Genomic DNA, 12500 nt, shown 5'->3' on the forward strand with positions numbered 1-12500 from the left:
TTTGTTAAATGTGAAACAGTCCACAGCTGACTGAAACAATCCATATTTTGTTAAATGTGAAACAGTCCACAGCTGACTGAAACAATCCATTTTTGTTAATTGATGTGAAACTGTCCACAGCTGACTGCAACAATCCATTTTTGTTAATTGGTGTGAAACAGTCCATAGCTGACTGAAACAATCCATTTTTGTTAATTGATGTGAAACAGTCCATAGCTGACTGAAACAATCCATTTTTGTTAGCTGATGTGAAACAGCCCACAGCTGACTGAAACAATCCATTTTTGTTAATTGGTGTGAAACAGTCCACAGCTGACTGAAGCAATCCATTTTTGTTAATTGGTGTGAAACAGCCCACTGCTGACTGCAACAATCCATTTTTGTTAATTGATGTGAAACAGTCCACAGCTGACTGAAACAATCCATTTTTGTTAATTGGTGTGAAACAGCCCACTGCTGACTGCAACAATCCATTTTTGTTAAATGTGAAACAGTCCACAGCTGACTGAAACAATTCATTTTTGTTAAATGTGAAACAGTCCACAGCTGACTGAAACAATCCATTTTTGTTAATTGATGTGAAACAGTCCACAGCTGACTGAAGCAATCTATTTTTGTTAACTGATGTGAAACAGTCCACAGCTGACTGAAACAATCCATTTTTGTTAAATGTGAAACAGTCCACAGCTGACTGAAACAATCCATTTTTGTTAATTGATGTGAAACAGCCCACAGCTGACTGAAACAATCCATTTTTGTTAAATATGAAACAGCCCACTGCTGACTGAAACAATCCATTTTTGTTAATTGATGTGAAACAGTCCACAGCTGACTGAAACAATCCATTTTTGTTAAATGTGAAACAGTCCACAGCTGACTGAAACAATCCATTTTTGTTAATTAATGTGAAACAGTCCACAGCTGATTGAAACAATCCATTTTTGTTAATTGATGTGAAACAGTCCACAGCTGACTGAAACAATCCATTTTTGTTAAATATGAAACAGTCCACAGCTGACTGAAACAATCCATTTTTGTTAATGTGAAACAGTCCACAGCTGACTGAAACAATCCATTTTTGTTAATTAATGGGAAACAGTCCACAGCTGACTGAAACAATCCATTTTTTGTTTATTAATGGGAAACAGTCCACAGCTGATTGAAACAATCCATTTTTGTTAAATGTGAAACAGTCCACAGCTGACTAAAACAATCCATTTTTGTTAAATATGAAACAGTCCACAGCTGACTGAAACAATCCATTTATGTGAATTGATGAAACAGTCCACAGCTGACTGAAACAATCCATTTTTGTTAATTGATGTGAAACAGTCCACAGCTGACTGAAACAATCCATTTTTGGTAATGTGAAGCAGTCCACCGCTGACTGAAACAATCCATTTTTTGTTAATTGATGTGAAACAGTCCACAGCTGACTGAAACAATCCATTTTTGTTAATTGATGTGAGACAGTCCATAACAACCCATCAGTTATTGATTTGTGAAACATTCTGCAGACATGAATCGATGGAAGTCTCCGGTGGCTATTTTGGAAAACATGCCATTGACATGAATCGATTAATGTTTCATTGAGATGCGTATCCATACACATGCCCAACGTTTCTTAATGACAATAATGATAATAAATAGTTCTTTGTTTTGTTTTTTAAAGTGACACACAATTATGATATTCTATGCACATCAACTGTGAATGGTCGTATAAGTCATTTGAATAAGCCATCAAACATGATAACAGATATCCACATCACTCAAAGTATATATATATATATATATATATGTGTGTGTGTGTGTGTGTGTGTGTGTGTGTGTATGTGTGTGTGTATGTGTGTGTGTGCGTGCGTGCGTGTGTGTGTGTGTATTTCAACTTGCACACTTTTCTCAACATCTACCTTAGTTGTATTTTACTTCCATGCATAGTTAGAAATGTTGTTTTTTTTATATGCTATTTTCTGATCAGAAGTAAGTACGGCAACCATTTTATTTTGAAGCTGTGTGTTTCACATGTGATCATAGCGTTGTATTCTTCGATTTTGTATCTTGAAAACATTATCATCATTATTATTATTACTATCATTATTATTATTATTATTATCATAATTGCTTAAATGTGTGTGTGTGTGTGTGTGTGTGTGTGTGTGTGTGTGTGTGTGTGTGTGTGTGTGCAGACGGTTGTCCAAAACACCCCTCAGCTCAATTTGTCTCCTGTGAAGCGCTCCATAGAAACCTGTCAATTTGTGTGTACAAGGTCTTCTATTTCCTGTTCATTCGTGGGATGCGGTTGTGCGGGTGTGCTGATCAACTCCAATGTTCGCTCGTACCCACCAGAGGGCCCTTTACGTTATAACAGTTTTCTCACCCCCGCCATGCAGGTAACCATACTCCGTTATCGGAGGGCGGGGGTGTGGTGTGTGTGTGTGTGTGTGTGTGTAGGGGGGGGGGGGGGTATGCTGGGTATGACTATGTTTTCGTTACCCACCGAACTTAAAAATTTTTTTTTTTTTTTTAGTTTACGGTTGTTGTTTTTTTTGTGTGCTTGTACAAGTAAGCGTTCATCTGTGTGTGTGTGTGTGTGTGTGTGTGTGTGTGTGTGTGTGTGCGTTTTTGTGTGTATGTGTGTGTGTGCGTGTGTGTGTGTGTGTGTGTGTGTGTGTGTGTGTGTGTGTGTGTGTGTGTGTGTGTGTGCCGTGGAAGCTGCGATACATAGACTAGAAATGAATGTGTGGAGGAGGGGGGTAGAGGAGGTACAGGAAAATGTGTGTGTGTGTGTGTGTGTGTGTGTGTGTGTGTGTGTGTGTTGGAGCTCATGTACGTTTATATGTATTTGACTGTGCTTTCATATCTGTGAAACTGCGTGTTTGGTGCATATCTGTTATGCATGTGTGGGTGTATGTGTGAATGTGTGTCTTCATGTTTTACATTTATTTGCTTATTTATCATCATTGTTGTCTTATTTATTTATTTATTTATTATTATTATTGTTATTATTATTATTATATTATTTTCATTACTACTACCTTTTTTTCTTTCTTTTTTTTTTAATAGCATAATTATTATTTATTTACTTTTTTTTCTCAAGGCCTGACGAAGCGCGTTGGGTTACGCTGCTGGTCAGGCATCTGCTTGGCAGATGTGGTGTAGCGTATATGGATTTGTCCGAACGCAGTGACGCCTCCTTGAGCTACTGAAACTGAAAATGAAACTGGTGTTTTTTGTTTATTATTATTATTATTATTTTTATTTATTTATTTTTTTTTATTAGTCTTTTACAACACGATGATGATGCTGAAGGTACTGTAGTATGATCTGCACTTACGTTGACTTTTGAGATGAGGAGAAAACGACAGCCGCTACCGGAATTAGAACCCAAAGAATCCTGAGAATAATCAATGAAAAAAAACAAAAACAAACAAAAACACCACCAACAAAAAACAAAAAAACAACAAAAAAAAACCGCTCGTCTATCGGCCATCGTCTGATTTTGAAATCAATCCATGCACCATTCTGTCAATATCTCCATTCTCTTCTCAGCGGATTTATAATATTATGATGGCCAGTGTGTACAAGAGTGCGCGTGCTTCCGTGAGTGTGTGCATTTCCCTCACGCACCCAACAAGACTACCTTTATAATTATCTTCTTCTCCGTGCGTTTCTTGCCTTTTTCTTTCTTTTTTTTTTCTTCTAAAAGTCATAAATCGACATTGATGAGGGTTTTTTTTTTTTGCACTGCTGCTTCAGCATGAACTTCTTTTGATTCCTTCTATTTTACGGTCGTTGGTGACTGTGCTTGTATGTTTATTATTTAGATTTTTTTTTCTCAAGGTCTGACTAAACACGTTCGGTTACGCTGCTGGTCAGGCATCGGCTTGGCAGATGTGGTAAAGCGTGTATGGATTTGCCCGAACGCAGTGACGCCTTCTTGAGCTACTGATACTGATGCTGACGCAGGTTGATAAAGAAAGAAAGAAAGAAAGAAAAAGTTCATAACAGTCGACTCACACTTCTTGCAATGCTGGCAGATTGGCAAAAGCTCCATCTTCGATTTGTCGTACTCCAGAATCCACGATCAGTCTGGACACAGAAAACACTGGCATCATATACAGACAGAGTCGGTTGGAGGCAGGAGGATGGGGGAAGGGGGGGGGGGGTTCAGATAGGAGTAAAAACTGAATATGAGAAAGCAGAGAGACAGCAGAGAGACAGAGAGAGAGAGAGAGAGAGAGAGAGAGAGAGAGAGAGAGGAGAAAGACACACACACACACACACACACACACACACACACACACACACACACACACACACACAGAGAGAGAGAGAGAGAGAGAGAGAGAGAGAGAGAGAGAGAGAGAGAGAGAACTCAAAATGTTTTTATTCAAGGATTAAGATTTTAGGCATAGCCTATTCTTCCAATCTGTCCTCGCTAATCTACATCTATTACAAACAGCACACACATAAATGAAAGGAAAAGGAAAAGAGAGAGAGAGAGAGAGAGAGAGAGAGAGAGAGAGAGAGAGAGAGAGAGAGAGAGAACTCAGAACTCAAAACGTTTTTATTCAAGGATTAAGATTTTAGGCATAGCCTATTCTTCCAATCTGTCCTCGCTAATCTACATCTATTACAAACAGCACACACATAAATGAAAGGAAAAGGAAAAGAGAGAGAGAGAGAGAGAGAACGCAAGAACGCAAGAACGCAAGAATTTTAATGTAAGGTCACCGACCTGTATACATTTTGGGTGCACGTGTTGCACACACAGCTTAACTAAAATAAAATAGGAAGAACGAAAACAATCCACTTAATACACAGTGAGCTCACTGAGAACAAGTAAACTAAATGAAAAGTACAAGGCTGATATGTCTGTTTAGGGCTGAGAGTGCTCTTCTCTCAGTCTTAATGCATAAAAAACAAACATTGCAACATCTCTGGTCACATTACAACTTTCGTTTTGCAGCAGAAAAGATAATGACAGATTTCTAATATTTTGCATATGCTTAAGCAAATATTTCCTTCTAATATCATCATATAATGGACAGGCTGTTAGTACATGTAGTTCGTTCTCTATTCTACCACCACATGGGCAGTTTTTCAAAACATCACGATAACGCTGATTTATTTTTAGTTCATTTATACCAAAACGGAACTTAATGAAAGCCGATCTAAATTTACTGATGGTAAGATGAGATAAGTATTTTTCAGGTTGTAATAACGATTTGAATGACCTATATGTTTCAAAACGATTACTTCCGTTGAGTTTGCTTGCCCAGTCCTGTTTAAAACCATCTATCATGCGTTGTTTGAATATTTTAAGAAAAACATTTACATCCCCAACCCCGCCATTTATCCAAACTTCTGAAAACCCATAAATGGAGAGAGAGAGAGAGAGAGAGAGAGAGAGAGAGAGAGAGAACTCAGAACTCAAAACGTTTTTATTCAAGGATTAAGATTTTAGGCATAGCCTATTCTTCCAATCTGTCCTCGCTAATCTACATCTATTACAAACAGCACACACATAAATGAAAGGAAAAGGAAAAGAGAGAGAGAGAGAGGGAGAGAGAGAAGAGAGAGAATAGAGAGGAGAGAGAGAGAGGAGAGAGAGAAGAGAGAGAGGATAGAGGAGAAAGAGAGAGAGAGAGAGAGAGAGAGAGAGAGAGAGAGAGAACAGAACAGAGCATAATTTTATTCAGTAAGGCCAAAGCCTCATTTGAATAGGTGTGAACATGAATCATGTTTTGAAAAACATACTATGGATGACACAATATCCCACATAAAAAACAAACAAACAACAACAACAGCAAATAAGACATATCAGTATCTACTGAGCCACATGTCTAGCTAATGAAGAAATGAATGTATGAATATTCAAATGTGTACTTCACAAGCCTATTATAATCAAAAACTGTCGAGAGAGAGAGAGAGAGAGAGAGAGAGAGAGAGAGAGAGAGAGAAGATGCGGATGCGGATGCTTTTTTCGTATAAAGGACATTGCCCCTCATGAAGGGGTTCAATAAACGTACAAAGCACAGTCACTGAAGAAAAAAGTATGAAGTTGCAACAGATTTGAAATGTAATGCTTTGTACTAGTATACTGACAAATTCCTTATGACGCTTTTTCTTTCAGATGCTAGCGGTAGACTTAAACGGAATTACAGAGACAGACAGACAGAGAGAGAGAGACAGACAGAGACAGAGAGACAGAGAGAGACAGAGAGAGATACGCAGAGACAGACAGACAGACACAGAAACAGATTAGAGACCGAGAGACAGAGAGAAGGTGATGGGGGCGGGGAGAGGGAGGGCGGGGGAGGGGGGTGACAGTTTGGATCGTTTTTATAAACACACACACACACACACACACACACACACACACACACACACACACACAGACACACACACACACCCACACACACACACACACAGAGTCCAGACACAGACTCGCGCGCTTGTTCAATCTCTCTGCTCACGAGGATGAAGAATATCATCAGGAACTTCATGAAACTGGAAAACGTGTTCATTACCGATCTTTTCTGTCCTAGACCCCACCCAGTGAAAACACTTCATTTTGACCAGAAACGATGTTATTGACTGGAGATGTCGCAGTGCACCCGACACGCTTTATTCGTATAAGAGATGGGCGCGATAGCCGAGTGGTTAAACCGTTGGACTTTCAATCTGAGGGTCTCGGGTTCGAATCTCGGTAAGAGCACCTTGTGGGTAAAGGGTGGAGATTTTTCCGATCTCAAAGGTGCAGAACCTGCTTGTGCCTGACCCCCCTTGTGTGTATACGGCAAGCAGAAGACCAAATACGTACGTTAAAGATCCTGGAATCCATGTCAGCGTTCGGTGGGTTATGGAAACATGAACATACCCAGTATGCACACCCCCGAAAACGGAGTATAGCTGCCTAAATGGCGGGGTAAGAACGGTCATACACGTACGTACGAGTGAACGTGGGAGTTGCAGCCCACGAACGAAGAAGAAGAAGAGATGCTTCATTCAACCAGAATGCAATGCATTCCATAATGAAAAAGGGGCACGGATCAGACACGCACTCACTCACACACACACACACACACACACACACACACACACACACACACACACACACACACACGCACACACACACACACACACACGCACACGCACACACACGCACACACACACATGGACATTCTTACAACACACACACACACACAATAACAACTGAACAAAAAATTTTCTTCTGTCCATAAAGGTTCATATCATTCTTAAAGAAAAACAACAACAAACAAAACAACAACAACATGGCGGTGGACAGTGAGAGAGGCTGTCTCCTCCACTTCCTCCTCCTCTCCTCCTCCTCCTCCTCCTGTCGCCTTCAAATTAAGGCAGACAAGACCTCTCCTCAGCCTGGCTCCTGTCATCCTGTACTGGGGGGTACACCTACACGTGGGGGATGAGGGGCGGTCAGAAAGAAGCCAGTTTTTTTTGTTTGTTTGTTTGCTTGTTTTGTGTGTGCGCGTGTGTGTGTGTGTGTGTATGTGTGGCTGCCTCATTCAAGGAAAACTTTGGGGAGGAAAGTTTTAACAAGGTTTAAAATGCTGTCGAGGTGTCACTGTGCCTTCTTCCGCTTCTTCTTCTTCTTCTTCATCTTCGTTCGTGGGCTGCAACTCCCACGTTCACTCGCATGTACACGAATGGGCTTTTACGTGTATGACTGTTTCTTACCCCGCCATGTAGGCAGCCATACTCCGTTTTCGGGGGTGTGCATGCTGGGTATGTTCTTGTTTCCATAACCAACCCGAACGCTGACATGGATTACAGGATCTTTAACGTGTGCATTTGATCTTCTGCTTGCCGTATACGCACGAAGGGGGATTCAGGCACAAACAGGTCTGCACATATGTTGACCTGGGAGACCGAGATTCGAACCGGTGACCCTCAGACTGAAAGTCCAACGCTTTAACCACTCGGCTATTGCGCCCGTCTAACAAGGTCTGAATGCTGTCGAGGTGTCCGTGTGCCTTCTTCTGCTCCGAATTCCGTTCGTTTGCAATTGATTCCTCTTTCCCAACCCAACCCCTACTATACCATGTCCGCGCGCGTGTGTGCGTGCGTGCGTGTGCGTGTGTGTGTGTGTGTGTGTGTGTGTGTGTGTGTGTGTGTGTGCGTAGGAGTAGGGAGGGAAGTGTTGTTGGAGGTGGCATTGAAGAAGCAGAAGTGGGAAAGTGAAAGATATATAGATCGATAGCTGGATAGATAGAGTGTGTGACAGAGAGAGAGAGAGAGAGAGAGAGAGAGAGAGAGAGAGAGAGAAGCACAACTTGCATCAACCGTACCACACCACACCACACACTGAGACTCACACAGTTAATGAAGTACTCACAGTTTGCTGAGGCGGGGGAGGTGGCCCAGGTCATGGTCTCCAATCACGGGGATTCTGTTGCCCGACAGGTCCCTGTCAACACACGAAACACGCCGCCAACTTTTGATGATGATGATGATATGAAATAATAATAATATTAATAATAACTTTTCTATGGCACGATATCCAGTGCGAATGCTGCTCAAAGAGCCTTATGGATACTGATAATAAAGTGCCAATCCTCGATCTAAGCGATTTACAAAGAGCCTTATGGATACTGATAATAAAGTGCCTATCCTCGATCTAAGCGATTTACAAACACGGCGTTATTTGTGCAACGGGGTGCCTACCTGGCCCTGGGTAAAAGCCGACTGACGGCTGTCATTGGGGCGCTCATCACTCGTTTCCTGCGTCATTCAATCAGATTACACACTCAGACAGACGTGTAACATTTTACGTGTATGATCGTTTTGTTTATTCACCCCGTCAATATTTAGGCAAATGTGATAAGTTTTCGGGGTTGCGCGTGCTGGTTATCTTCTTGTTTCCATAGTATTTAACCCGCCGAACGCTGACATGGATTACAGGATCTTTAACGTGCGTATTTGATCTTCTGCGTGCGTATACACACGAAGAGGGTTCAGGCACAAGCAGGGTCTGCTCGGATGTTGACCTGGGAGATCGGAAAAACAATTTTCTCTCCCCCTTCTCCCTCCCACCCTCTCTCTCTCGCTCTCTGTGGTTGAGCTGAATTACCCTGTGCAGAAGTGGTGTTGAAGCTGAGTTACACTTTAATTTATTTTGTACTGCTTTAAGTAAATTAAGAGAACAGTCCATTCCGCGAAAGTATTTTAACTTTCCAAATCAGTTTTGGCGAAGTCTGTTGATGGCATCCAGTAAAGAAAGCATTGTAAAGAATTTGTCCATTTACTTACATAAAGCATCTAAGTTAAGATCAATTATGATATCATAATTCCTTTGATGATTGTTTCGCCTTGTGCACTTGTATGTTTAACTCACTCAGTACGGCCAGTCCTCTCTTCTCCTCTACACAGACCCCTCGGATGTCCGTCCAGTGGGTGTCTGAATGACCCAACCTTTAGCTTCCGTCGTAAGAATTGTGGTATTCTTTGTCAACATTCACCTCTTCAGTATAAGAGCCTTCCTTCCTCTTGCAATATTTTGATGATGGTAATTGGGATGAAACGCTGTTAACGTCATCTCTTTCGCCGTTCGTATGGAGAGAGTTAATAATGTTGTATACTGCACCCCTTCATGAGGGACAATGGCCTATATGAATAAATCACCCGAATCCGAATCTGAATACTAATCCGAATCTCTGGCTCTCTTTACATATCATACACATACTGTTTTTCTTTCTCTTTTTTTTTCTTCATTTTTTTTCCCTTTTCAACTGAGATAAACGGATATATTGTTACCAAACACACCAATTTTACGAACAAAATTAGCATGACACAGATGGAAAATAAAGGAATAAGGCTGGGGAGAAACATACTATTCACATGAAACTGTACTACTGAACGAACGAAATACATCACTCATTAGAAAAAAAAAGAATAAAGTTGGGGAGAAACATACTGCTCACTCGAAACTATGCACTACCGTGTAAGCTCAAGGTAATGGCACAGCATTTTGTTTTTTTTCCTCCTGTTTTAAATTTTCCATTCCTTGTACATATATTATCTGGGCTGCTATATGCAGAACACTTACCATTCTTACTTTCGTATAACCACATTATCCACGTTAGTATCCATGTCTTTTGAAATCTATTATTACACACAATTTACATACAAAACATTACATTACACTCATCAAAGCTTTAACAAGTGCAAACTCTAACAACAACAACTACTAAAATAAGGTACACAGCACCTCCAGTTGTTTGCGAATGCCTCCCCCCAAAACGACAACAACAACAACAAAACCCCTCCCAATCTCTCCCTTAACTTTCGCTGTGAAGCAAACCAGATGCTTTCCCGAAATGTCGCCAGTCAACAGTGCAGGACGAACTGGCGCAGAAAGAGAGGAATAAGAGACGGAGACAGTGTCCAGTCTTACAGTCAATCAGTCAGACAGACAGTCAGACATAGAGACAAAACAAACCAACATAGACTTACAAAGTCCAGCCTTACAGACAGACAAAACAAACCAACATAGACTTACAAAGTCCAGCCTTACAGACAGACAAAACAAACCAACATAGACTTACAAAGTCCAGACTTGCAAAAGTGCAGACTTACAGTCTGAAAGAAAACGAAAACAGACCCACAGACAAGACAAGGCAGGCAGACGAATTTCAGGCTTACAGACAGACAGACAGAGAAAGACACAGTGCAGACAGACGAAGTTCAGACTTACAGACAGACAGACAGAGACACAGTGCAGACAGACGAAGTTCAGGCTTACAGACAGACAGACAGAGGAGAGACACAGTGCAGACAGACGAAGTTCAGGCTTACAGACAGACAGACAGAGGAAAGACACAGTGCAGACAGACGAAGTTCAGGTTTACAGACAGAAAGACAGAGACACAGTGCAGACAGACGAAGTTCAGGTTTACAGACAGAAAGACAGAGGAGAGACACAGTGCAGACAGACGAAGTTCAGGCTTACAGACAGACAGAGACACAGTGCAGACAGACGAAGTTCAGGCTTACAGACAGACAGACAGAGACACAGTGCAGACAGACGAAGTTCAGGCTTACAGACAGACAGACAGAGACACAGTGCAGACAGACGAAGTTCAGGCTTACAGACAGACAGACAGACAGAGGAGAGACACAGTGCAGACAGACGAAGTTCAGGCTTACAGACAGACAGACAGACAGAGGAGAGACACAGTGCAGACAGACGAAGTTCAGATTTACAGACAGACAGACAGACAGAGGAGAGACACAGTGCAGACAGACGAAGTTCAGATTTACAGACAGACAGACAGACAGAGGAGAGACACAGTGCAGACAGACGAAGTTCAGATTTACAGACAGACAGACAGACAGAGGAGAGACACAGTGCAGACAGACGAAGTTCAGGCTTACAGACAGACAGACAGAGGAGAGACACAGTGCAGACAGACGAAGTTCAGGCTTACAGACAGACAGACAGAGGAGAGACACAGTGCAGACAGACGAAGTTCAGGCTTACAGACAGACAGACAGACAGAGGAGAGACACAGTGCAGACAGACGAAGTTCAGGCTTACAGACAGACAGACAGACAGAGACACAGTGCAGACAGACGAAGTTCAGGCTTACAGACAGACAGACAGAGGAAAGACACAGTGCAGACAGACGAAGTTCAGGCTTACAGACAGACAGACAGACAGAGGAGAGACACAGTGCAGACAGACGAAGTTCAGGCTTACAGACAGACAGACAGACAGAGGAGAGACACAGAGCAGACAGACGAAGTTCAGGCTTACAGACAGACAGACAGACAGACAGAGGAGAGACACAGTGCAGACAGACGAAGTTCAGGCCCACAGACAGACAGACAGACAGAGGAGAGACACAGTGCAGACAGACGAAGTTCAGGCCCACAGACAGACAGACAGACAGAGGAGAGACACAGTGCAGACAGAGGAAGATGCAGTGCAGACTCACAGGAAGGTGACGCCCTCGGGAATGTGGGCCGGCACGTGATGGAAGCCGTTCTCACAGTACACGTTGGTCTTGTTGTTGCACGTGCATCCCTCCGGCACACCTTGCAGACCTGTTGGTGTCACACACACACACACACACACACACACACACATACACACACACACACACACACACACACACACAAACACACATGCACACACACACACACACACACACACACACACACACACACACACACACACACACACACACAAACAAACACAAACACACACACACAAAGAAACACACACAGAGACACAGACACACACACACACACCGTACTCTGTAAGTAAACAAACCGATAAAAATACAGTTTAATGGACAAGGTGAGTGGGGAGGAGGAGGAGGAGGAGGAGGAGTGGGAGGAGGTACAGCTGGAAGCAGAGTGAGACAGATTAGAAGCGAGAAAAAAAACCCAAACAAACTACGGAGACAGAGGGAGACAGACAGCGATACATAGACACACGCGCGCTTAAACAC

The 12500-nt window shown here is 42.3% G+C and overlaps 1 protein-coding gene across 1 annotated transcript in view; it reads right to left on the reverse strand.

The window, feature by feature from the left end:
- The window catches only part of LOC143283374 (uncharacterized), a 234550-nt gene that overhangs the window by 22669 nt on the left and 199381 nt on the right, over window positions 1–12500 (reverse strand). The window contains exons 6-8 of the mRNA XM_076589581.1: window positions 11982–12090; window positions 8381–8452; window positions 4018–4089 (exon numbers count right to left, since the gene is read on the reverse strand). Coding sequence (XP_076445696.1) covers window positions 4018–4089; window positions 8381–8452; window positions 11982–12090 — 253 coding nt within the window. The remainder of the gene's footprint in view (window positions 1–4017; window positions 4090–8380; window positions 8453–11981; window positions 12091–12500) is intronic.

Source organism: Babylonia areolata, chromosome 6, assembly GCF_041734735.1.
Source record: "Babylonia areolata isolate BAREFJ2019XMU chromosome 6, ASM4173473v1, whole genome shotgun sequence".
In the NCBI taxonomy this organism is placed as follows: Eukaryota; Metazoa; Mollusca; class Gastropoda; order Neogastropoda; family Buccinidae; genus Babylonia; species Babylonia areolata.